This window comes from Polyodon spathula, chromosome 15 (genome assembly GCF_017654505.1).
Source record: "Polyodon spathula isolate WHYD16114869_AA chromosome 15, ASM1765450v1, whole genome shotgun sequence".
NCBI classification, from domain to species: domain Eukaryota; kingdom Metazoa; phylum Chordata; class Actinopteri; order Acipenseriformes; family Polyodontidae; genus Polyodon; species Polyodon spathula.
The window spans coordinates 34,452,243-34,480,122 of NC_054548.1; the positions used below are offsets into that span (position 1 = coordinate 34,452,243).

Here is a 27,880-nt window from a genome sequence, read left to right on the forward strand (position 1 = left end):
ACATTTTAAGGAAACCGTATGTAGGGATTAGAATATATAAGGGATTATACTTCAGATGAACTCTGTAGATCTAAAAGCAAGCATTTAATTATGTTTCCCTTTCCAGTGTGTTGGACATGACTGAGCATGCCACTATTCCAGACCAGGGTGTGAGGTTAGCTGACTTTCAGGCTTCAGAGTGGAAGATTGGGGGTCTAAGCAGGAGCTGCCCCTGTATAACGATGTTTCCTCTCCCATAGTCTTCTGCTGTTGACACTTACCAGTTTTCTTTATTCTATGATGCTTACTTTTTCACCAGCACAACTGCTCAAGTCGAGTAATGGCAAAAACAAACAGACGCACACAGCAAACAAGTATCGTGCTTGTGTAAAAAACAGCACGGGTAGCAATTGTTTTTATATTTTTACAAATAAAACCTCTGAACACCTAACTCAGAGTGAGAGATCCTTGCCTCTTTTATGCAGTTGTTATTCATTCAATCAGGCGCAGGCACGCCTGCACATGAACTGCTTTGGCAGGGAAGGCAATCAATCCTTCCCTGCCAACCTAAAACACCCTGTGCATAAATACAACAGTAGGTAGGGAGCCCCTGGCACCACTTCTCCCCCTAATGAAGGAATCAGGAACAAGCCTGGTGCAGGGGTTGGAGTTGGCCACTGTGGTCATAGCTGCGGCAGGGCCGGCGCTCCTTGCAGAAGCTGCACTGGGATGGTCTCCGCCGTGCTCCCCTCAGCAGCCTATACAATGGCTGTTGAGGAATGTCAGCATCACGTCATGTTCCCTTATCTAGTGGAGGCAGCGGCATGCAATGCAGGTTATACAAATACTCCAAATGCTTCTCTGTTGATGCACTGCTGAATCCGGTTCCCTTTAGTCTGATGGTCATTTGTAAATTGGAATTACAACAAGTGATAATCGGGAAGTCTTTTAATCTACATTAGCATTGTAAAAGATCTTCAACTCAGGATAATGTTTCCTGTGTTAATTTGGTAAGAATCGATTTTAATACCTTTTGTATTGCTCTTTTATTCCAAAGTACAGTGTTAAAAACAATTTAAGCATAGTCTGAAGTGCTTAACTTAACCTTTTTAAATTTTGTAATAAGAATAGCCTAAATTGCACTTTCGAGTGGTGACATACATATGATACATTTGGCCTATTGTTTGATTTCAGTGTTTTAGCATATTTTTGCAAGACGTTTTGATATATTCAGGTTAAACTCATCTGTCTCCTTGCTAATTATTTTAGGTTGTAGAATTGCTCTTATGTAGAAGTCTGAAATCGTGCAGTTGACGAGTCAAATTATTGGATGCCACCTGTATTTTTTAATTTGCTGCCCTCTTGCGGAAAATGGTAATACCACTTAAACGTCACTGACTTAATAACACGGAAGGAGCACTCAATGCGGACGTTGCGTCACGTACCAGTGGGAGCGAAACATTTCTGGGATTGGCGTGATCTCTGACGGATAAAACCAGTGGAGAAAAAAATAAAAATAAAAAGGTAAGGCAGAGGGCTAAGCTGAATTGATTGGAAATGACAAAGCTTATTAACAATAACAGTTCATGTCTCTGATTGGTAAGTGGCTTCAGTTACATCTAAGCTGGCGGATGTCATTTATTCAAAGCGATCTGACAGTGAAGGAAGGAGACAAGGTGCAGAGACAGATCGCCGCAGTAGCGAATACCTTAACAAGATGAATCCGGAAGACATGACAATATTTACAAACGAACGAGTAAACGAATCGTTTGAAAATATGTTCTTGCAATACTTGATATAGCCCATCGAACATAATCTGGATATGCCATACTGCATTTGATAGCATTGTAAAATATGGACGTTATTCTTATTTTATTTTATTTATTTTTTTTATTGTAAATACAGTATGTCATACTATAGGCTACTAATCATTAGCAAACTAATTTTAGATTAACCGTTACAATCATTTTCCTTGCTACGTTGTGTTATGTTACTTCTAACATTTCCACGAATTGTTGTAAAGCAAAGTGTACAACAGAATTACTTTCAGCAAATAGTATTTCTGTTATATTTCTTCTTCTTCTTCTGATGTTGTAAAAGTTAACGAGCTTTATTCAGACACATAGTACGTAATCTAAATTTATTAAAAAACGCAATGTTTTTATTTTAATTTCAATTCTACAGTCGCAAATTGTTGTTAATGTGCCTTTTCTTATTTCAGTTCTGACAGAATAAACTAAACAGAACCGCTAGAATGGCCTTCAGTAAGGGATATCGGATATATCATAAACTGGACCCTCCTTACAGTGTGATGGTGGAGAGCAGAAATAAAGAGGAATGTCTGATGTTTGAGTCTGGAGCAGTGGCTGTTCTCTGTAAGTACTGTTTTTAATGGACAGTATTGGTGATCACCTGACAGTTTGTGATTAGGTGACCAGCACTGTGGTGTTTATTTTTTTTTTATTTATTTTTTTTTTGTTAAAAAACACATTTATCACAGTCCCCTATCAGTTTTGACTAGGTTGCACAGAGACACAGTGGGGATGCTTGTACCTACAGCACTCTTCACAGTTTTACTGATCTAGAAAACCTTTCATGCGAAGTGATCAATCTTGGTTTAGTGCAAGTTTTTAAGAGTACCAGAATCTAGAGTTGTAATGATGCCTGTCCTCCAGTTTATAACTAGCTTCTATCATTTACATGTTTAGAGATATTTTGAGAAACATCCCATTTTAAAGAAACCATGTCAGGACGTTGTTTTGTAAGTTGTGTACAGGAAGCAGTCTGTCTGTCCATCCTTATGTCATACTGGCATGTTTATACTCTGGAGGAGGGACAATGATATTAGCTACAGTGCATTAGGGCATGATGTCATTAGTTACAGAACATTCAGGCATGATGTCATTAGCTACAGAACATTCAGGCATGATGTCATTAACTACAGAACATTCAGGCATAATGTTATTAGCTACAGAACATTGAGGCAGCATGTTATTAGCTACAGAACATTCAGGCATGCTGTCATTAGCAACAGAACATTGAGGCATGATGTCATTAGCTACAGAACATTCAGGCATGATGTTATTAGCTACAGAACATTGAGGCAGCATGTCATTAGCTACAGAACATTGAGGCATGATGTCATTAGCTACAGAACATTGAGGCATGATGTCATTAGCTACAGAACATTGAGGCATGATGTCATTAGCTACAGAACATTGAGGCATGATGTCATTAGCTACAGAACATTGAGGCATGATGTCATTAGCTACAGAACATTCAGGCATGAGGTCATTAGCTACAGAACATTGAGGCATGATGTCATTAGATACAGAACAGCAGGAGGCAGAAGAGATTCCTGACAGTCCTGACTTGAACAATTCTGCCGTTCAGTCCTGTGTGTCTCTGAAGCAGACAGCCAATGGTGCAAAACTGTGCCACATTATTCAGTGTTTTTTCTTTGTAGACTAATATTCGCTGGGACAGGTTGTCTCTCCATATGTATTTATTATCAAGAACCCATACTCGTGGTGAAAAACAACAATAACAAGAAAAGCCTACTTATTACGTCATTAAAGGTGGTCAAATAATGAAAATTTTAAAGATGGTGAAAGAAAGTAGTATTGCATTATTCAGGATGGTTGTGGTTGCAATTGATGAAATCAGAGTGTTCTAAACAGCTCATTAAATAGGAGGCTGTGTGGTCCAGTGTTTAAGGAAACTGGCTTATAAAAAGGAGGTATTCAGTTCAAATCCCAGCTCAGCCACTGACTCACTGTGTGACCCTGAGCAAGTCACCTCCTTGTGCTCCGTCTTTCGGGTGAGACGTTGTTGTGACTCGGCAGCTGATGCATAGTTCACACACCACTATGAAAGGCGCTATATAAAAAAAAATAAAATAAATGAAAATATGGTAGTGATTTTTTTGAGGTTATAAATGACCAAATTCCTAGGGTTGTCACTGTCTCCATGTGGCATCTGTGCCAGATTAACAGATTGCAGCTGCTGACGTGATGATTTCTTGTAAAGAATGGTCTATCTTAAAAAAAAAAAAATAATAAAAAAAATAATATCATTTAACCAGGATAGTCTAACTGAGGTTCAAGGTTTTGTTTCCACTGGACTTTTGTCTATTTATTTGCTATCATTAGACCTGACTAGCTGCAACTAGAATAATACGCTGTATGGCTTATTTATTGTAAGCATAAGCAGTAATGATAGGAAATGTAATTTTATTTTATCAGGTGATGGAGAAAAGCTACAGTGTTGCAGAGTCCATGTTCTTTTTTTTTTTACACTAAAATGTATTTCCTGGGGGGAATGTTTACCAAATTATTCCATCGTGTAGCCTTCTGTAAACTCTGCTTCAACAGAAACCACACAGTGTTTGCTTACCAGTTTAACATTGGCAGTATAGATTTAGCTGCAGGCCCACAGGCCTGCTTCCACATTCTGCCAGGCTGTGAGCTGAGTGTTCGCTCTGGTTCAGCCCAAACAAACATGGAGATGCCCATTATTTTTTGTTAAAATGTTTTGTATGTGTATTGATATCCTTTTACAAGGCACACCTGAAAGCTAATATTTTCATCATGGGCCTGTTGCAATCTTTATGCATATGTAACCATAATATTTAAAGCCAAATGGGGAACTGAAGGAAAACCCAGGGACAGAAAATATGTGAATATTTCTAGTGAAATGAAAATCAATGTTAAAATTGAAGCGGCATTGTGTTCATCTTGATGAGGAAGTTAACTCACATCCCCTTTTTTCGCTAAGCTCAATGTACATTATGTATGGGCTATTGTACACCTATTTGAAACACAAATACAGCGCATACAATGAAGCCTGTGTATTCTTTCTAAAGGTATTCAAATACGTAATATGTAAATAATGGTTTCTGATTAAGAACCATTGATCATTCTGTTTAGCATTTCGATTAATCCCAGGGGTACCCTGCAACCAGCAGGATCAATTAGAATTAAAATCCAACTCCATCTGCCATGGCAGTTATTCATAGAAGGCTCCTACAAAATGTTGGGCTTGTTTTAATATCAGAAAGTAATTAAAGCAAAATAACAAACTGTAGAATTACCGTTTCTTATTCTAAAGTGCCATGATAATCTCCTGGCTAAACACAGTTTACATCACAAATTGGTAACCTACAGTATCAGAGTTAGGTCTAATAACCGTTAGCATTGGAAGAAAAATATAGAAACAAATGATTTACAGAACGGCTGGGGATGGGGATTTTATTGTCCATTTTTCCTCACTCAGACCCCTTCCTTACTAGAAAGCTTGCAAAATATGCAAACGTTTTTAAGGACACCTCACCAATAGTATGCTACCCTGAAATGTTCAGATTTTTCTAGGAAAACAGTACCGGCGTTTCCATTAACTGGTTACAGACGGTTGTAAAAGCTAGCTGAGGGGCAGAGACTTAAGCCGCCTATCAATTTGACTGGCAGCAAAATGTCTGCCGCCCGGCAAAGTGGCTGTCGCCACCCAGATGAAAAAACCTGATCCTCCCGACATGCAGATGCCATTGTGTCTTTAACAATAAGGATTGATTGTTCTTATAGCAGACTAGATCAGGTGCGCATTGCTGCGTAAATTTTTTTATCTTGGAACCACATGACAGCTGTGTTACGTCTTGACACAACATTTAACCAATCAGAGAGTTGAAGGGGTGGGTTTTCTGTGTTAAGCACTTCTACAGGCTAAAACATTACCAAAATAACTGCTAAAAAAATAACCAATTATTTTCAAAGCAAAAATAGTGACAATGAATGCAGGGGGTCAAAATAAACCATCAATTGGCAAAATCCACTGCCTAATACTATATTTGCGCCGGCTACTTTTATTAAAAAAATATTATTTTCAGGTATTATCATTCAGTCCATTTTTTTGTCGTATTATTGTACTGTAAGGTGATACAGTGCCGAGAAAAAGTTTGTGAACCCCAATGATAATTATGGAATTCCATAGTTTTACCATGATAGCCTTCTTGAATCAAAACCTTTTCTTAAATATCCAATAGGGTTTATATTAACCAATTCCATGTCTTTTGAAACAAAATGTTGTATGAATTAGACAAACAATGAGTAATTAAGATTCAGTTCAATTAATGGGATAATTAGAATCAGGTGTTTAAGTGTTTAGGTAGATTTTCAGGGGTGAGTTTGGGAGGCCCCAGCCTATATAAAGATCAGAAACTTTGTGAGTTTGGTCTTCACCGTACAGGTGTGTGGAAACATGTCATGCCACGATCAAAAGAAATCGCTGAGAACCTCAGAAAAACACTTTTTGATGCTCATCAGTCTAGAAAGGGTTACAAAACGTTTCTAAGGATTTGGGGCTCCACCAATCCAGTGTCAGACAGATAGTCTACAAATGGAAAAAGTTCAAGACCACAGTCAATCTATCCAAGAGCGGTCGTCCTACCAAAATCTCTCCAAGAACAAACCAGAAAATCATCAAGGAAGTCACAAAGAACCCCAGAGTAACATCCAAGGATCTGCAGGCCACTATATGGAAGGATAGCCAGGAGGAAACCACTTCTCTCTAAAAAAGAACATTGCTGAAGTTCTACAAAGAGCACATAGATGATCCACAAGACTTCTGGAACAATGTTTGCTGGACAGACGAGTCAAAGGAAGAACTTTTTGGCAAAAAACAAACATAAAAAAATCGTCAAGCATGGTGGAAGGATTGTGATGGTTTGGGGCTGCTTTGCTGCCTCAGGACCTGGACGGATTTGCCATCATTGACAATCATGAATTCAGAAGATTCTAGAGGAGGATGTCAGGCCATGAGTTGAGTTCTGTAAGGAGGAATGGACCAAAATTCCTCAAAACCAATGTGAGAGACTGACCAACAGTTACAGGAAACACTTAGTTGAAGTCATTGCTGCTCAAGTGGATAAATAAATGTTGAAAAAGTATCATGTTTTTGTCTCATTTGTTTAATCAGGTTATCTTTATCTATTATTAGGATTTAGATTAAGGTCTAATAACATTTTAGGTTTGAAATATGTGAAAATCCTAAGGGGTTCACAAACTTTCTCAGCACTGTGTATAGTACATAATAGCTATACATATGCACCAAAAAAATAAATAAAAAGCGTATTCCTTCTGTTGTGATATCGTAACGGTATGTACCCAGGTGCTTGTGAGAGATATCGGGGGTTCATTTATAGAGACTGTACGCCTTTAAGAAGAATAGCGTGATGGGATATCTGCTGTTGTCAGCTGACATACAAATGCTTAAATGCAGAGGTGCTGAATTATTACACTGCGGTTTCAAGCAACAGGTGTAATGGTAACCAGACGTGTGTGAATACTGTTGTGTTAAAAAAAAAAAAATGGTTAAAATGAACAGTTGCATTAAAAAAAAATGTAGAACAGCGAAAAGCTAAAATAGACGTGAATTAAGAAAATGCCTTGAACTCCAATAACCCTGCGTTATCGTTCCCCAGTCAAATCGCAGAGTGTCTAAATAAACACAGTAATTTACCAGAATAAAAAACAGTCATGAAAAAGAAAATGTAGAACACAAATAAGCGCAACCAGATACAGTCAACGAAAGACAACACATTATTTTAATTATTTGTTGTATTATACATTTAAGGTAAGGCAAGTTTATTTTTTCATAAAAAGTGCTCCCGGCTATAATGTTCTGCCGCCCGGCTGTACAGAATCCCTGGGGAGAACCCTGCCGTAGTTTGCCTTACACATTATGCTCTAGTTCTTGCTAATGATTGTGTCACGGACCAATAAGGTCTCTTAACACTATAAAAAGCAGCTGTACAGTAGTGCTGGGACGGGCAGAGATTTGTCATGTTTGAATGCTCTTCAAAATTTGGTTGCTTTTGTTCTCTGAATTAGGTGTTCAAATACTCCTGAATTGATTTTAGTCAAAAGGTGAAGAGAGAGGAATGCAAATGGAATTAGTGTTGCAGTACAACATGATAAGGTTTCATGTATTGTATTGTATGTATATGTATTGTATTTCATGTACATCAACCAAAAGTCTAGGAGCCTGTGGCACAGCAGAGGCTCTGCATGTGTGAGTGTGTGTTTTGTGGCTGGCAGCTGTCTTGGCTCAGGCATAGCAGAACAGCCTGGGGCTAAGATGGCCACCTTTGCACAGCCACATGTTAACTAATAGTTTAATTGTGTGATTGGAAGAGTGTGAAATGTGGCCAGGTGATGATTGAGTGATTTAATTGTCAGTCAACCCCTGGCCACTTGATATAAAAGGACAAAGGGATGAATATTTGTTGCAAAGCATGGAGAAAGCGAGAGAAATTGCACTGCGATAGCCAGGCCCAGAGCAAGGCCTAGGCAAGGAATCTGCATTAATGTGTGAAGCACTGCTCCTGTGACATTTAGCACCATGGTAACTGATATCGCACTAAAGAATCCTATCCCAACATGCTCTTTCACTTGTTATGGAGTGCTCATAAATTGTGTAAGCCACTAGACAGGCATCAGTTTTCGCCATCAGAACAAAAATTTGTTACGTTAATAATTTCACCTTTTGTGAATTTATGGTATTTTTTGACAGTAAATACTAATGTTACTAATATGTTCAATTACAATCTCTGACGTCCCGAATCATTCAATAAAAAAAATACAAATCGAAATTTTGTCTGTCTCATGACGCTGCAATATTACTAACCTGTAAATGGACACTATTTCAACGGGACCCGGACATGAGCGGAACTCAGCAGTACAAATGTGTTTTTTCTGTTCTGTTTTTTGTTGTTTTTTTTGGGACTAGCTTACTGTCATCCCATTCAAATCTTCCTACTTGCCCTTTGTAAGTCGTTATTACTTGGGGGACCAAGCAGCACTTTTCTTCTGAAGACGCTATTTGGCATAACAACGGGACCGACTGAGACGGTTCAGGTTTACAAACTCCCGTCATCACCAGTGCATTTAAACAGGTGTGTAGGTTATTCAGTTGATTCATGGTAAGCCATGTGTGTATCTCAGTTACAACTGAGGAATGTATTAATAATAAGGATAAACTTGTGAAGTACTGTATTTTGTGTTTGTGTATTTGCTGCGCATACAGACAGTGTTTTCTGTCTTCATGTTTTAATAATACATGCTAACCCTTAAAGGAAAAAAAAGGTATGCATTGGGACTTGTCCAGGTATTCTTGCATGAGGTTAGTTTAATTCTAGTGCTGAGTATAATTAGACTGACAGTAGTGGGGGTAGTAGTTGGCATGATGTCTGTGGGGCCCTCTGCTAAATTTTGTACAAGTTTGTATTTTCAAAACTTAAGGTACATTGGAAGTTTGTTCTTTTTAATATTGTAGTGTAAGTAGTTTTCACCTTAGATAAACTTTTGTTTCCCAGTGTTAGATCATTTGATGGCACAGATTCATGTTAAATTGTGCTCCGTAATTATGTTAAAGTTCTTTTCAGTCTGCTTGTTATCTGCCCCACAACCTACCCTTTTAAAATGGTTGGATATTTCCCTATAGTGTTGTGTATTTCTGTAGAATAGTTGTTAAGCAAAATGAAGCTAACTTGCAATATCAAAGGAACGTTAGTGCTTTTGCCAAAACATTAATTTTCAACCAGTACATTTCGTTTCATATCGGTTTAAAATGATGACGTTATTGAAGTTATGAAACGGTCCTTTCAAAATCCCATATACCGTGGGAAACCCAATTTAAAATCTCTACATGATCTGTACAATTTCAAAAATTTCAAGGATTACAAACAATAAAATACACTTTTCCATAACGGATTACAAATCTCTGTCTGTTTTATTTCTGCACTGCATGACCTCTGCACCTGTTCATCAGTACACTGAATAAATAAATATGAGAGTGCTGTGCTAGGCTTTATGCAGGGTAGCAAGTTGCAGAGCACCGGCCCTGGTGATAGCTGTAGCGCGAGTTTATTTTGAAAAATAGTTTGGGGTTTTTAGTGTTTTTGTTTAACCCTTTGTTTTGTTCCAGTGTTTTGTTTATTTGTGTTTTAAGTAAAAGTGTGTGAATAGTGTTTAAACTGCGGTATCTGAGTGGGTTGACTACTTCAAAGGCATCGACCAGCCTTGATCTGGGGGGCTACCACAGAGCTATATTTTGAAGTGTAGAATGCCACTTTGTTTGTAATAATATAAACTAGCAAGAAACTACAAGGAACAACAATTCAACTGGTCCTTCCTGCAACTAACATTTTCTCTTGTAATGTTTTTTTGGTACACCTTACAGATGTTTTATTTCTCTTTCCATTTTCACAAATCGGGCCGTTGGTACCCATCTGTGGAACAAGCACTTCAGAGAAACCAATCAATACTGACGCACATACTGTATTCTATCTGCTTGTGTCATGGATTTTTCCAGTAATTATCTCATTCAAGGTCGTTGAATGCCCATGTGTAAAACTGTCTATGTGGCATGAAACGTGATTCTGCATATGGTTAGAAATGCATTTTAACAGCAGGGGTATACTGTGTCTGTGGCTCCATTAGGAGCTCACACTTTAATTAAAAACCACTGAACTGAACTAAGCGTAATTATGTTACTGAAGCTTCTGTGTATGAAGAATGTACTTCTCTACACCCAGCACACCTGTCGGAAGGCAGGAGCTCCGTACTGCCTACTCTGTACTACTGCCTTGCGTGAAAAGTAATAGATAACCGTGCAGTACCTTCAGATCAGTTGAGCATTATCACTGATATCCTATTTATAGAAAATGTAAACATCCGTGGCATAAACAAGATACCAGGAAGTTATGAAAAACCATGATGTACAGCATTCAAATAAAATAGGATAAATACCTAGATAAAATAACCAATGTATTCCGTTTAATTGTATTTGTTAATTGTTGATTAGTAAGCCTATACAATCACTAGTAATTAAAACAGTTGTAAATCCCCATCAGGTTCCTCTGCTGTGTATTGACAAAATGACCATCTTCAGTGCAGTGATGTCATAAGTAAGTAATAAGGCACTTCAGGTTGTGTGTTGTACTCTAATATCACCACGACCCAGGTGCGCTGTAAACCACGAGGCGAAGCCGAGTGGCTTCAGCTGCGTGGGAAGTGGTGATATTAGAGTACAACACACACCCTAGTGTGCCTTATTGCGTTATAAAATGGATTAATTAAATAAATAGAAAAAATGTCAAAAATGTTTTTGATTACCACAAAATACATTTTTATTAAATAGCATTCCGCCAAGACTGACCTAAGAAAAGATTGTCCCTTTTAGAATTTAAATAAAATGAAGTGCATTAAAAAGATAATTAAAAGCAAAACACATTTTTATAGGCATTTCATTGGTTAAACACTAGAAGAGCTGTGTCTAGCTGTTGAATTGAACATTGTCATTGAAAGTTCAGTTTTGAAGATGTATAGGCATTTTATCTAGATGTCAATCTGAGCTGCAACAAGCAAATTGGAGCAGACTTTCATCGCTTTCCTCATTCTCGTGTGAGGAAGCGCTAGAAAGGATGTGGCTCCATTGTTTTCTATTACGGTTTCCAGTTTTTTTTTTTTTTTTTAATTTAGAGTGACCAATTATTATTTGTATTTATTCCCTCCCCCAATTTGGAAAAACAATTTTTTTTTGTCCTCACTGCAGCGAGCCGCTTTTACGCTGAGCAATCCAGAGTGGACAGGCTGCTGATCCTGGAGAACAGAGATCAGCTCTGCTTTTTATCCACTCTGAATGTGCTCGGTGTCTGTCGGAGCCAACGTGGAGTCCCTGGCAAAGTTCGGCCTCTTTGCACAGCCGGGACGTTAACTGGCCCTGTCCAAGCTGTGTGACTCATCCCGCACTCCCAGTGGCAGCGCTTTAACTGGATGAGCCACTCAGACCCTTGTTACCAGTATTTCTTAAGGCATGCTTAACACTGTTGACCAGTGACAGACGTTATTCGAGACCTGCATCAGTAAGACGATGCAAAGCTCTGTTCATCTAATGCTGTGGTTTGTGTATCAGTGACTCAGTCCGGCTAGTTTGCTTATTTTGGGCATCATGGTGGAAAAATTATTTATTCCCATAGGCTCCCTTTATACTACACTGTTTCAGAGTCCAGGTAACTTAGTTCCTGACGTTTAGGATGTAAATAAAAACTTGAGACACCTTCAGGGATTTTAAATAATGAACTTTTTCAAAGTTAGTACGGGACAGAAAGGACTGCTAGGGATGGAGTAAATCAACCCCCATAATGAACATTATGCTTCTTGTGGTCCTTAAACGAGTCTACCTTTAAATCATTCCTCACCAGAGCTGTGGCAGTGCTGGGGACATTAACATTTTTTTAAAATCATTCTCTGTGATCCCAGGGTAGTGTCAGGCGTTCTCCATACTGGATTTGCAGTACCGGTCACTAATCAAACTGACTTTTCGGTCTACGGCTGGACTAAAAAAAAAACAGTTTAGACCAGCTCGTAGGTTCACAAAGCTTGAAACTCAATACTCCCGTCCCTTGAAACTACAGACACTGGCATGCATTTCCATAGCAGAATACTTTTTAAATCAATGTGTAACGATTTTAATTTTAACCAGTGAAACAGGATGCCCAGGCAGGGTTCCTTTTTCAGTATTTTGTTTTTCTTTTCTTTTTTTGAATGTCTGGAAACTGTGCTTCAGTAAGTTCAAGATGCCTACTTTATATATTTTTTTTTTCTGTTTTCTTTCAACACTTGAATTGGTGTCTGATTCATACTTGTCAAAAATCTCCTCCACAGTTTGATTATCCAAAACGTCAAAATTTAGATAAATCTTGTCAGCCATGTTTATTGTGATCTTTTTTTTTTTTTTAATTCTATTAGCATATAGATGGGTATCTACTAGTCATTTGCCCCTTTTTGAAAAGAAGTGCCGACCCATGGGGATATACTATAATAGTGACAAGTGCAACGATGTGTGTTTAAAACAAAATTAAATATGCATATACATTATGGTCATGTGTTGGTGTAAACATTGGTGGTATAAACAAGATACGACGTGAAGAAACATGAATTACGGCATTTGTCACGGGTGGTAAACGGCGCAAGGATAACAAACTCTCCCAAGTTCTTGTGTGTTATCACTAGGTCCAGCCATAACAGAAATACCATATCTCATCACATATCCTATTTCTCTTTCTTTTTTTCAATCTAATATCAGGACTTGAATTTCAGCGCAGGAATCGCGCATTTTCCAAGTTGCTCCCGCATATCTACAACTTTCAGTGTGGGAAAGTCCCACAGAGATAGTTTAAGACAGTGACAAAAGCACTGTGAGCCACATTCTGAGTAGTTCTTGTTAAAAATCATAAATTTAAAAAAAAAGTAGCGCTGGATATTTTAAGTGCCGTGAGACTTTATTCTCTTGTACGTGATTCTTGGACGTTATCTTTAAACATTTTAGAAACTCGGTACACTGCAGTATAAGTAAATAGTTTTGAAAACGCTTAAAACTCAACCCCATTCATTTTGTTGTGTCAGCGCACCGAATGTTACACACATATTACTCAGGCACTGTTAAAGCCACCTAACTGGCTGTGACTTGTTTAAAAGTACAGACTCGGGGCTTTCCAAAGACGTATTCAGTGTGTGTATGCGGTACTCCTAGCCAGAACTAGGACTGCCTGAAGTTAAGCCTCTCGTCATGTGACAGAGTTCACAGCTTAGGTTTCATTTTGAGTCTATTGCTCCGTGAAGCAGCTAGACTGAAAAGGGCAGTATTGCTGGAAAGCTTAGAAGCTCAGCTCCCCCCATCTGTGATTTACAATGTATATATAGCAGTGACCAAACATGATTTTCTTGGAAAAGCGTTTTTTTATTTTATTTTTATTTTGACATCTCATCTCTACCACATACAGTATGCCTGATCCTGTTGCAACTTACATAATATGAAAGGAAATGTTGTGGCCTTTCATTTGGTATGTTACATGCATGCAGTACAAACTATCCAGTAGTTAAACATACATAAATGAAAACAGTGAAAAACAGGCGGAAATAGGGCTGAGTGAAAAGAGTTAAAAAAGAAATGGAGCGCTGGTTAAAAAGAAAAGCACCTTTTTCTTCTGCTGCAGCAAAAACTTCACATCAGGCAATGTCCAAAGCAGTGGAGGGTGCTCTGTCTGGCAGTGATGAACAGCTGGTCTCCTGAAAGCAGCTTATTTTAAAGCAACACCAGTGTTGCAGTAAATAATATATAATTGTGTTTTATATGCAAAAGTGCCTTTATTTGCCAATCCCCCCCCCCATTGGCTGCAGCATAGGGAATTTTAAAAAAATCCCCCCAGCACACAAAAATGAAATTCAAGCCCTGAAAATAAATAAATAAATATATATATATATATATATATATATATATATATATATATATATATATATATATATATATATATATATATATATATATATATATCTATATATATATATATACATCAGAATTTGATATATATATATTGTGAAAACACCCAACTACATTGTATCACGTGTCCCAAACAGGGTTTGTTGAAGTGTTGCCACTTTAGTCTATGTAGTCTTAAACAGTTAAAGTGATCAAACCATTTTGAATTTAGTGTATCAACAATATTTAAGCTTGGGTGTTCAGACAACATTTCTTGTAACTTAAGTTTGTATCAAATTGAGGATGTTTGGAAATACTTTTAGTTGAAACGTTTGCCATAAAATTACATTTCTTTGAGTATTACTACGTTTGTATCCAATGTAGAGATGTCACACATAATATTTGGAATACAGTACACAGTCTCTAGAGAATTGGTTGCAGTGTACAATTGTGTGGTTACTTAAGACATTCTTGAAATTCCATTCGGGCCCTGGATCCACAAATGTGGACAAAAAATGACATGTTAAATGTATGTATGTATGCACATTGTCCCCCCCCCCCCCCCCCCCCCCCAGTAGAAAGCACAACACTGTTACAACCTTCCATTCTGCCATACAAACTCCCAGAGAAGCTTTTGAAGTTGCTTTTGATGGAAAGGAAATGAAGTATATTAAATGCATCTTTCTAATATGCCCGCTCACTTTTATTTAACAGCTACAGCAGAGAAGGAGGCTATTAAAAACGCATACTCAAAAATGCTGGATGCCTACGGGATCCTGGGAGTATTAAGACTTAATCTAGGTGAGTTGTGTTTTTTTTTTTTTTTTTGTATAAATTATTGTCCCATGTGATTAATTTTGTGATCATAAATGTATTTATGTAATGAAGGTTATGTACACAGGGAGGCCAGTTTATAATTGCATACCACCGTAGAGTATCCACACATTCAAGCTAACAAGATCCAGTTTGTTGCATCTTGGTAAACTCATAGGGGGTTATTTTCAAAGGCGATCTCAATGGTTGCAGACCAAGGAAAAAGCCACTCTTAGGAACACACCACAAGGACAATCGCTTAGTTTGCAAAACTACACTTGAATGATGGATGTGAGTTGTAGTCAAAGCTTTTGTGGAGTGAAAAAACAAAAATTTAGCTATTTGGTCACACTGATAGTCGTTACGTTTGGAGAAAGTTTGGTGAGCCATGATATGAGCAATGATATGATGGCAGTTCTGGAAAGATTTTAATAAACCAATCAGTGTGTCTCAAGACACCCTCGAGATGACAAGTCGCTTTTGAATCGCTATCGGTGCAAAGAAGGTTTTCTTGTAAGCGAAGTTATGCGGTGTTCCCTTAGGTGAAGTGTTCTCTTAGGAGGTGTTCTTGTATGTGGAGACTACTGTATTTCCATTTCCCCCCATAACGTGCTGTAAGCTGATGGGCCTCACTTAAAACGGAAAGGAACCTGTTAAAAACGTGATAATTGCATGATGACATTTCCTGCCCATTCAATTTTTCGATACCAATCAATTAGCATGAGAAAGCATCTTCTGACAGTCTAAATTTGATAACTTCTTCTAGGATACATTTAACACAGAAATAAAAAAGGGGCCACCAAATTAAAAAGAGATGTATCCTGCCTCTAAGGCAGCTTATTTAGACATTTTTTTTAAAGAAGGCAAAATGAAATGAGGACCTGATTCTTTTTTTGTAATTATTTTAAACTATTTGTATCATATACAGTACTCAACTGTCAATGTAGTTTTTTAAAGAAATTAAATGGAGACCTGAAACTATTGTATTTCATTATTGCTAAAAACAACATAACATGTATACTTAAAGAAATAGAAAATGTTCTGAAACTTTTAAAACATTTTTACTACATGAATTTCACAAACAAATAGTTCATATATTATTTTGTATTATTCGCTAACATACATTTCTTAGAGGGTACCTGTGGTGAACTGAAAGTGAATATAGACTTATTTTAATAGAACATATATTTACAAATACTTTTATCATATTTTACAGCCCCTCCTATTGTTGTGATGGGCTATTTTGATACACAAAGTGTTCAAACCACGACAAGCTTCAGTGCACTGCGTTGTAAACATGGCAGGTGATGTGACGTGACAGTGTTGATTTCTGCAATTGTCGGCTATCCATACACATGAAGCAAAGAGTTTGCACACAGACGTACAAATATCATGATGAAGAGAATAATTCCAGCACAGTACAATGGTACCTGTATGAGCCGTTATTGTTTCTAACTTCTTTAGGCAACGAGAATGATGATTCGGATGAGGATAGCCACCAGTTCGTTTTAACAGTAGGTCACATAGTTCAGTCTGGAAACCAGAGGCCCCCTTCTCAAGACACACAGTTTCATGAATGAATCCAGTTACAATTCTAATACATGTTGATGTATTATCATATTCAGGGAATATGTCCTACACAGCGCATATAATGAAGCAACTACAATGTAGTTGTGTGTGTGTGTGTAATACATATATATATATATATATATATATATATATATATATATATATATATATATATATATATATATATATATATGTGTGTGTGTGTGTGTGTGTGTGTGTGTGTATGTATATATATATATATATATATATATATATATATATATATATATATATATGTATATGTATGTATGTATGTATGTATGTATGTATGTGTCAGGAACCAATTAAATCAGGTTCTGTTGTGTTGTCAGGAGCTCTAAATATATTACTTCTGTTAGTTTTGGGGATTTCTTTAAGGACATCGATGCGTCAGCTGTTTTGAATAACAATGCATTATATCTTCACAGACATTTTTGGCCCGCATCCTAAGGTACATGTAACCTTTTTCTAAACAAGGGAAGTTATTTTTTTCTATACACTTAGCACAGCATGATATCTGTTGAACACACTCACAGGCACACACATTTCTCTATTGCATTGAGGAGACCTTGCAGCTCGAAGTCATGACCTGACCAAAGTATTCAACTTATAAAGCAGCCCTGTTCTCAGTTGATAGAAAGAAAGCTGTATACTTTCATCAAGGATAAGCCTTGTATTGTCTCATTTGTCTTGACCAGATGAGCAACACATTTCCCTCAGATGAGTAACTGCTCACCAGTACATTTGTGTTTTCAGCACTACACCTAAATCAATATAGCGAAACAGATAACCACACACTCAATTGCGCTCCAAAATATATTTAATACATAAAAAACATGTCACCAACATTTCGACACAGAAATAAAATTACACCAGTCAACAAATTATTTGATTTGCTTCAAAATGTCAAGTGGTGGAACTACAATTTTTATTATTTTTTCATTTTTATTTTCACTCAAGACATGTCACCTATTCTAGTTAATGCGACATCTGAGTGTCTGGGAATGAGGCTGTAGGTTTCCCCGACTAGGATTTCCAGCGCTCCCAGACTATTGCTTTTGAGATTCACTCACGTGCCCCTTGTAAAAATGGTGCCTCGGCTTAACTTTGACTGCGGTCTGCTGAGTCACTGTGGAGACGTTAACCGAGCTGAGTTCACTGCACAGCATAGTGCTTGTCATTTGCAACAATTCACTTTTGATATGCCAGTAATTAATCAAGTTGAGCTTTCAAATAACACTGCCTTGTTCTGTTCTATTGTGTTTGTGTATAAATAATTTAAAACCTAATATTTGTATTTTTTTTTTTTACAGGAGACACAATGTTACATTGTCTAGTACTGGTTACAGGGTGCATGTCTGTAGGAAAGCTCCAAGACTCAGAAGTGTTTCGGGTCACTTCTACTGACTTTGTCTCTCTAAGAAATGATCCTTCAGATGAAGATCGAATCTCTGACGTCCGTAAGGTTTTGAATTCTGGAAACTTCTACTTTGCCTGGTCGTCTTCTGGAGTCAGTCTGGATCTAAGCCTTAACGCGCATCGCAGGATCAAGGAGGACACCACTGACAATAGATTTTTTTGGTGAGTAAAAATGTTGCTTGGCCAGTATTGGCCAATGATGTGGGAAAAGGTCTGAGAGAATGGAGCTGGACACCTGCGGAAATATAGTATTTCATAAGAACATAAGAACATAAGAAAGTTTACAAACGAGAGGAGGCCATTCGGCCCATCTTGCTCGTTTGGTTGTTAGTAGCTTATTGATCCCAAAATCTCATCAAGCAGCTTCTTGAAGGATCCCAGGGTGTCAGCTTCAACAACATTACTGGGGAGTTGATTCCAGACCCTCACAATTCTCTGTGTAAAAAAGTGTCTCCTATTTTCTGTTCTGAATGCCCCTTTTTCTAAACTCCATTTGTGACCCCTGGTCCTTGTTTCTTTTTTCAGGCTGAAAAAGTCCCTTGGGTCGACACTGTCAATACCTTTTAGAATTTTGAATGCTTGAATTAGGTCGCCACGTAGTCTTCTTTGTTCAAGACTGAACAGATTCAATTCTTTTAGCCTGTCTGCATATGACATGCCTTTTAAGCCCGGAATAATTCTGGTCGCTCTTCTTTGCACTCTTTCTAGAGCAGCAATATCTTTTTTATAGCGAGGTGACCAGAACTGAACACAATATTCAAGATGAGGTCTTACTAGTGCATTGTACAGTTTTAACATTACTTCCCTTGATTTAAATTCAACACTTTTCACAATGTATCCGAGCATCTTGTTAGCCTTTTTTACAGCTTCCCCACATTGTCTAGATGAAGACATTTCTGAGTCAACAAAAACTCCTAGGTCTTTTTCATAGATTCCTTCTCCAATTTCAATATCTCCCATATGATATTTATAATGTACATTTTTATTTCCTGCGTGCAGTACCTTACACTTTTCTCTATTAAATGTCATTTGCCATGTGTCTGCCCAGTTCTGAATCTTGTCTAGATCATTTTGAATGACCTTTGCTGCTGCAACAGTGTTTGCCACTCCTCCTACTTTTGTGTCGTCTGCAAATTTAACAAGTTTGCTTACTATACCAGAATCTAAATCATTAATGTAGATTAGGAATAGCAGAGGACCTAATACTGATCCCTGTGGTACACCGCTGGTTACCACACTCCATTCTGAGGTTTTTTCTCTAATCAGTACTTTCTGTTTTCTACATGTTAACCACTCCCTAATCCATGTACATGTGTTTCCTTGAATCCCAACTGCGTTCAGTTTGAGAATTAATCTTTTGTGCGGGACTTTGTCAAAAGCTTTCTGGAAATCTAAATAAACCATGTCATATGCTTTGCAATTATCCATTATGGATGTTGCATCCTCAAAAAAATCAAGCAAGTTAGTTAGACACGATCTCCCTTTCCTAAAACCATGTTGACTGTCTCCCAGTACCCTGTTACCATATAGGTAATTTTCCATTTTGGATCTTATTATAGTTTCCATAAGTTTGCATATAATAGAAGTCAGGCTTACTGGTCTGTAGTTACCTGGTTCAGTTTTGTTTCCCTTTTTGTGGATCGGTATTACGTTTGCAATTTTCCAGTCTGTCGGTACCACCCCTGTGTCAAGAGACTGCTGCATGATCTTGGTTAGCGGTTTGTAAATTACTTCTTTCATTTCTTTGAGTACTACTGGGAGGATCTCATCCGGCCCAGGGGATTTGTTTATTTTAAGAGCTCCTAGTCCCTTTAACACTTCTGCCTCAGTTATGCTAAAGTTATTTAAAACTGGATAGGAACTGGATGACATGTGGGGCATGTTGTCAGTATCTTCCTTTGTAAAAACTTGTGAAAAGTAATCATTTAACATATTTGCTATTTTTTTTTCTTCCTCTACGATTTTGCCATTTGTATCTCTTAAACATTTAATCTCCTCTTTGAATGTTCTCTTGCTGTTGTAATATTGGAAAAACATTTTGGAATTGGTTTTAGCTCCCTTAGCAATGTTCATTTCTATTTCTCTCTTGGCCTTTCTAACTTCCTTTTTGACTTGCGTTTGCAGTTCTGTGTACTCTTTCTGCGTACTTTCTTTTTGGTCCTTTTTTAATGCTCTGTAAAGTGCCTTTTTTCGCTGAATATTTTTTTTAATTGATCTATTAAACCATTTTGGCAATTTAGTTTTACATTTAGATTTGTCTACTTTAGGGATATAATTGTTTTGTGCCTCTAGTACTACATTTTTGAAGAACAACCATCCTTCTTCTGTGGGTGTTTTCTCTATTTTACTCCAATCTACTTCTGTTAGTCTCTGTTTCATACCTTCATAGTTTGCTTTTCTAAAATTGTAAACCTTAGCTTTAGTCTTTACTTTTGGGGATTTTAAAAAACACTTCAAATGAGACCATGTTGTGGTCTGAGTTTGCCAGTGGTTCTCTGACCTCTGTTTTAGTTATTCTATCTTCGTTATTTGAAAAGACTAAATCAAGGCATGCCTCCCCTCTAGTGGGTGCCTTCACAAATTGTGTTAGGAAGCAGTCATTTGTCATTTCCACCATTTCTATTTCATCCTTCGCGCTACCCACCGGGTTTTCCCATTTTATTTGGGGGAAGTTGAAATCCCCCATTAGTATGGCTTCTCCTTTGCTACACGCATTTCTAATATCATTGTATAACAGATTATTGTGCTCACCGTCTGAATCTGGCGGTCTATAGCATGCTCCTATTATTATGCCCTTTGAATTTTTGTCTGTTATTCTGACCCATATTGATTCGGTTTTATTTTCTTTGTCCAGGTTTAACACCTGGGCTTCAAGACTGTTTCTTATGTATAGCGCTACCCCTCCTCCTCTTCTGTCCTGCCTGTCTTTCCTATACAGTGTATACCCACAAATATTATATTCGTCCCCATCACTCTCAGATAACCACGTTTCTGTAACACCTATCACATCATAGTTACCTGTTAGTGCAGTAGCTTCAAGTTCTAGAATTTTGTTTCTGATACTTCTAGCATTTAGATAAATACATTTAATGGTTGTCTTACCTGAGTTGTTGTTCTTGTTTTGATGCGGTCTCCCTTCTGTTTTTTTGTTGATTTCTCCCCCCTTCCTTTCTAGTTTAAATGCTTCCGAACCTGCTCGAGGATCTTTTCTCCGAGTAGACTAGTTCCCTTGTTATTTATTTCAAACTGGGTGACTAAAGTGGCAAAACTCTCCCCTTTTTTTCTCCTTTAAAAAAAGTTTTAAAAAAATAGGAGTAATTAAAGACTAGTATAAACACTTTGAAAACATGATGTACTGTTTGTTGAAGTAATAGCTCAAGGCCTACACTTGACAGAGGTTGTTGTATCAATATGCACTCAGAACAGTCTCTCCATACTTGTGTTCTCATAAAACAGGAGAACAAAGGCTAATAATCTCTGCTCCTCGTGTCTAAATGTGTTACAGTCTTAGCTCTTTGTGCCTGGACATGTCCTAGATACGGGATTTAATACATTGCAGTTTATAAAATCCTAAATAATAGATATACAGCGAAGTCAAGTTCTTGCATCATATTTGGCACTGAATTGGGTGAAAAGGAATAAATGTAAGTTTCTTTAGGATGAAAGGTACAGATTGGAACACTTTGTTTTTTAGATATACAGTGCCTATAGAAAGTCTATATCCCTTGAACTTTTTTCACAATTGTTGTGTCAGTGCCTCAGAGTTGCATGCATTTAAATGAGCTGTGCCAAGGTTCAGCTACAATGAATTTAATTATGAATTGCACAGTTACACTTGTAATTGACCCTAGATCTGATATGCAGATATTTCTTAAAACACCAAAATAAATGCTTAGAGTAAATATATATATATATATATATATATATATATATATATATATATATATATATATATATATATGTATATATATATATATATATATATATATTAATATATATATAAAATGTGTATATGTATATTATATGATATATATATATATATATATATTCTATAATATATATATAATAGATATATATATATATATATATACAACACATACATACAGTGACTATAGAAAATCTACACCCCCTTGAACTTTTTTCACATTTTGTTGTGTCAGTGCCTCAGAGTTTCATGCATTTAAATGAGGATTTTTTTTCCCACTTATCTACACACCATACTCATAATCCACACTGTTAAGGGGAAACAGGTTTTTATTGAGAAAAAGATATTATATATTAAAAATACAAAACTGAAAGATCATGATTGGATAAGTCTCCACTCCCTGAGTTAATACTTGGTGGAACTACCTTTTGCAGCAATTGCAGCTGTGAGTCTGTTGGGATAGGTCTCTACCCACTTTGCACACCTAGATTTGGCAATATTTGACCATTCTTATTTACAAAGCTGTTCAAACTCTGACAAGGTCCTTAGGGAGCGTTAATTGACAGCATTCTTGAAGTAATGCCACAAATTTTCGATTGGATTTAGGTCAGGGCTCTGACTGGGCCACTCAAAGACATTTACGTTTTTGTTCCTTAGCCACTCCAGTGTAGATTTGGCTGTGTGCTTTGGGTCGTTGTAATGCTAAAAGGTAAACTTCCATCCCGGTTTCAGCTTTCTTGCAGGCAGCAGGTTTTCCTCAAGGACTTTTCTGTACTTTGCTCCATTCATTTTCTCACCTATCCTGACAAATGCCCCAATTCCCGCTGATGAGAAACAGCCCCATAACATGATGCTGCCACCACCATGCTTCACAGTAGGACTGGTGTTCTTTGGGTGAAGCACTATGTTGGGTTTGCGCCAAACATAACGCTTTGCATTTAGGCCAAAAAGTTCCAGTTTAGTTTCGTCAGACCACAAAACCTTTTGCCACATGGCTACAGAATCGCCTGAGTGTTTTTTTGCATACTTCAAATGGGATTCAGGGTGGACTTTCTTGTGTAAAATATAGGCCATATTTGTGGAGTGCTTGGGACATTGTTGTCACATGCACACTTTGACTAGTCTTGGCCATAAAAGTCTGTAGCTCTTGCAAAGTTGCCATTGGCCTCTTGGTAGCCTCTCTGATCAGTTTCCTTCTTTCTCGGTCATCCAGTTTGGAGGGATGTCCTGATCTAGGCATGGGCTTGGTGATGCCATAATACTTCCATTTCTTAATAATTGTCTTGACCATGCTCCAAGGGATATTCAAGGCTTTTGATATTTTTTTGTACCCATCCCCTGATCTGTGTCTTTCAACAGGTTTGTCCCAGAGTTCTTTTGAAAGCTCCTTGGAACTCATGGTTGAGTCTTTGCTTTCAAATGCACTACCCAGTAGAGGGAACCTACAGGAATTGCTGAATTTATCCTGAAATCGTGTGAATCACTACAATTTAATACAGGTGAAGACCACTTTAGTGTGATTTTTGAAGGCGATTGGTTACACCTGAGCTAATTTAGGATTTAGGGGTGGACGCTTATCCAACCAAGCTATTTTAGTTTTTATTTTTAATTAATTTTCTACAAATTTCTAGGATATTTTTTTTCACTTGGAAGTTGTGGGGTAGGATGTATAGATAAATGAAAAAAAAATGTAATACATATTAATTCCAGGCCATAAGGCAACAGAATGTGAACATTTTGAAAGGGGGTGTACACTTTCTATAGGCACTGTAATTGAATGGAATACTTGACCATGTGAAGTTGTAACATCTAAAACACCAAGAACATTACTATAACAAAACAGTTAGATTGCATTTGACCATGTGTTCTCAAGCTGTGAGTGTAACAGGGTGAGGAGCCCTGTACATTTATTTGTTTAGTTTAGAACATGGTACCCCTCCGCACCTGTGCAGTTTAGTATTTTGTGTTTTATTATGATTCTATCTATCTATCTATCTATCTATCTATCTATCTATCTATCTATCTATCTATCTATCTATCTATCTACCTATCTATCTGTCTATATCAGCGAAAGCGATCAGCCCAGCCTAACCTGTGTGCTTAGTTTTTTGTTTTTGTGATTTTGTTGTGTGTACCTGTTTTCTTTTTGTCGGTGAGCAGTGTCTTTTTTGTTAAAATATTGTATTTTTTTTTTTGTTATTTAAAAATAAAATGGCGCAAGCTCATTGCACCATACCTGCAGTGTCTCGTTGTTTGCTTTTGGTTGCTGCATTCTGGCCTGATGACACAACACGGCTACCCTGTCACACTGTTGTCCATTATGGGATTCACCAGCGCCTCCTAGACTCAGGCCAGAGAAAAGGTACTGCAGTTTTTTGTTTTTTTATTACTTGTGGAGTGAGGAAGAAGAGGATGGGGAGGAAGAGCTGCAAGCAGTGGCAGAAACAGCAGCAGCGGCGCTGGTCGCAATCCCCATCGCATCTCTGCCCCGGTGGATGTCTGCCTAACCTGCTTAAGGGGGAGGAGTGGTGTCTTGAAGTTAGCAAGGTCGGACACTTGTCGCCCGACTACTGCTGCTCCCCACCACAAGAAGAGGGTGTGGAATCGGGGCTACAGCCACAGGAGGAGATTGGCTGGGAGCCCTCCTCCACAGCATGGATGAGACCTGCTGTTGCTGCATCTGTGGGGAGTGGGGGCATCAGTCTCAACATCCCGGAAGAAGGAAAGCAAGGTGTCCATTGGGGCGGCCATGGTGGGAGGTCCTTCACCCTCCACTTCTTCATGGCTGGCAGCTCCCTCTTCCTGGGCTTCAGCCAAACGATCTGCCACAGTGAAACTGCTGCAGGGGGAGCTGGTCTCCTGAACCCCCCCGCCCCCTTCTTCATGGCCTGCAGTTCCATTTTTTGGGGCTCCGGCCACACGATCTCCTGCAGACCCTCGGGTTGCAGCCGGGCTTAAAATTGGACATTTTAAATTGGGGAGAAAATGGGGTAAACAATTGGTGATTCCAAATTTAAAACAAACAAACAAACAAACAAACAAACCAAAAAAACTAATAAATAAGTCTTCAGTTTTGTTAAACATATGTTAAAGTTTTTTTTATTAATTTACAATACAACATATATCATAGACGTGTAATCTCAGAAAACAATAAAACAATAAAAATGCAATTTTCTGTGCTTACGCCTTCCTTAAGTACCTGCTTCAATATGTCTCCCATACTTTTATTTCCTCTCAACCAAAAAAGAAGCAATAAAATAATTATTAAAAACACTTAAGCATTTTAAAATGGAATATTGTATTATCAGAATTAATATAGGTGGTCTGTTATTACTAGTTCCTTATGTTAGTTCTGGTAATATGTCAACAGAGATTATGTAATATTTTAGTGTACTTATGATCCCATGCTTTGACTGTGCTTTTAATACACTTTGCTATGCATTTACTATGGGGAACTTGTATAATGGTCAGTGTGTCGTGTATGCAGAAGTGTAGCATCTTTTACCTATTCCATTGTTTTTCAGTTATCTAAGGGAGGCCCACTATCACAAAGTTTGAGAACCCCTGTATTAGACAAGGGATGAGCCACAATGGGACAATGGCTTTTCCTTTTTCCCCAAAATCTCTATCCAGTGTTGCGGTATTCTTTCCCATGAAACGATTCCCCAGATTTCAACCTCCTACACCTCACACATTTCCTACATCATTGACAAACCAATTCTAGAATCAATGTATTTGTTATGGTAAAAATTTTAATATTGGCAAATCTGAAGATTTACTGGTAAATGTCAACCTTACCAGGTAAAGTTGTCAGTGTCCGAAATAAACATGGTAACGCTTTACTGTGGAGATTTACCTGTAAATCTCAAGAATAGTCAAGTGCCTTTGCCAATAAGCTTTCACTAAATGTCCTAAAGCTGAATAATTCTGGTTGTTTACTACCTTACTTGGTAAATGTTGACAGTTACCGGTAAAACCTAATATTTACCAGATTCTAACTTTTACCGTAACATATAAATAAAAAGAGCAGCTAATTGTCAGTGTAGGTTACTACATTCCAGTGTAGGTTATACATAGTGAGTAGTACTGTTGCCATCTTCAGCCATGGTGACGACAGTGATGATCCTAAACTAATGTACCATCAGTCTGGTAGAGTCGTTTAAAATGAGATTTGTTGTATTTCTTGAGCACCAGTACTTGATTCTTGCCTCATAGTTTAGAAAAACATGACTTAGCAAGAACTTCGGGTTAGTCCTTGATGCAAAATATATCCAGTAAGGCCGCACTGTTCATTTTATACATGCTTGTCCACAGGTCGATGATCAGCAATATAATCTGCTATTGCTTAGCTATCCTATTTGCTTGATAAAAACATTCTTTACGCACAGGGATTGAAAATCTGGGGCGAGGCTGCTTGAGTATATACTAATACATTTTATTCTTGGATTGTCAATACAGGCACTAAATCTAAGCATGAACATAACTGTTTTTAGGCTACCAAATATAGTAAAGGATCGCAGTGTACCGATACAGAGGTCATGGTATTGATAGTATCAGCACACACCTATTCAACACCATCACATAGATATTAGGACAGTATATCTAAGATATGGGTGGAGAGCACCATTCATGTTGATCATCTCTAAGTGAAATAAAAAAATAATACAAGTATTACAACTGATAAGAGCTGAAAGATTTAAAAGGAGTGTCATAGACAGGAGTGGATGCAATGCAGATAGAACAAGCCCCAATGCCAATAGTTATCGATATGTGGCCCCTCTGCATTAGGAAAGGCCAGATATTTTAAAATGTGATTACACGTCAGCTGAGTCTCAAAATGGTGGTTCTCAAGTCAGACTGCACAATACATTATGTAGCTTGCATATGAATGAGCGCAAGAATGAAGGTATGACGGGAGTGTCATTTTATTAGCACCTACCTGTTGAAACGTGTTGGCTAAGCTAAGTTGTGAGCAGCTTTGTACTTAATTGCCTTCACAGTAACTTTAAATCCAATTACCTGTTTTTATTTTTATCCAGGAAAATAGTTGGTTATTTCTTGTAAGTCATAGGCTTGCCCTTTTAAAATGTTGTAGTAAACCTAAACAAAATACTAATTCCAAGAATAGACAGTGTTTGTCTGTGACATTCATCTTCACATAACCTAGTGCTGCACAAAATGCCCAGGATTATCCTGTTCTTGAGTGTATGTAGTGTGTACTTTTAAACTGTGACTTAATCCATTGTAGATAAAGAGCATTCCATTAGGTGGAGAGCAGGAAGAAGACCATGGGCATGATTAAAGTGTTCTGATTAGGATGCATTTACTGTATAGATAGGTTTATTTAAGAAATTCAAATATCACTGCATTCCGGTAATCAGAAGTGGGTCTTGCAAGCATTGACAAGGTATTGACAAGTACACTGATACTGTATGTTTTTTAAATAAGTAATTTGTCCTGCACAACCCATAGCTGCTGTACTGCTGCTAATGTCTTTATTATGATTCAATAAAGGAAATATTCAATAATCATTTGATTTGCAAGGCCATGGTTTGTATTGTCTCAGGCCCTCAGTTTTGATGAACAGCCTTTTAAATTTCAAAATGAAAATACAGACAAGTACATTTCAGTCAAGCAAGCTTGACTCAATACAGTGGCATGTTGTTTTTCACTTTTGCTGGGTACCAAAAAACATTCATGTCAGTTTATTTTTATTTTTTTTTAAAGGTAATTCATAATTCACACACCATTGTTGGAGCATCATGCAAACTGGAGGATACGTGGAGGATGCAGAGACTGCTCTGTTTGACAACCAGATGGTTGTTCAATAATGTCAGCATTTAA

The 27,880-nt window shown here is 37.6% G+C and overlaps 1 protein-coding gene across 10 annotated transcripts in view; it reads left to right on the forward strand.

Annotated features, from left to right (window-relative positions):
- Window positions 1-1,397: 1,397 nt before the first annotated feature.
- LOC121327628 (synaptojanin-1-like) overlaps window positions 1,398-27,880 on the forward strand; it is a 77,748-nt gene continuing 51,265 nt past the window's right edge. For 7 of the 10 annotated variants that reach the window (XM_041271744.1, XM_041271742.1, XM_041271746.1 and 4 more), the window contains exons 1-4: window positions 1,399-1,503; window positions 2,201-2,354; window positions 15,007-15,093; window positions 18,006-18,273. In XM_041271744.1, coding sequence (XP_041127678.1) covers window positions 2,234-2,354; window positions 15,007-15,093; window positions 18,006-18,273 — 476 coding nt within the window. In that variant the 5' untranslated portion in view covers window positions 1,399-1,503; window positions 2,201-2,233. The other 3 variants (XM_041271750.1, XM_041271751.1, XM_041271743.1) reach the window with 2 other exon arrangements.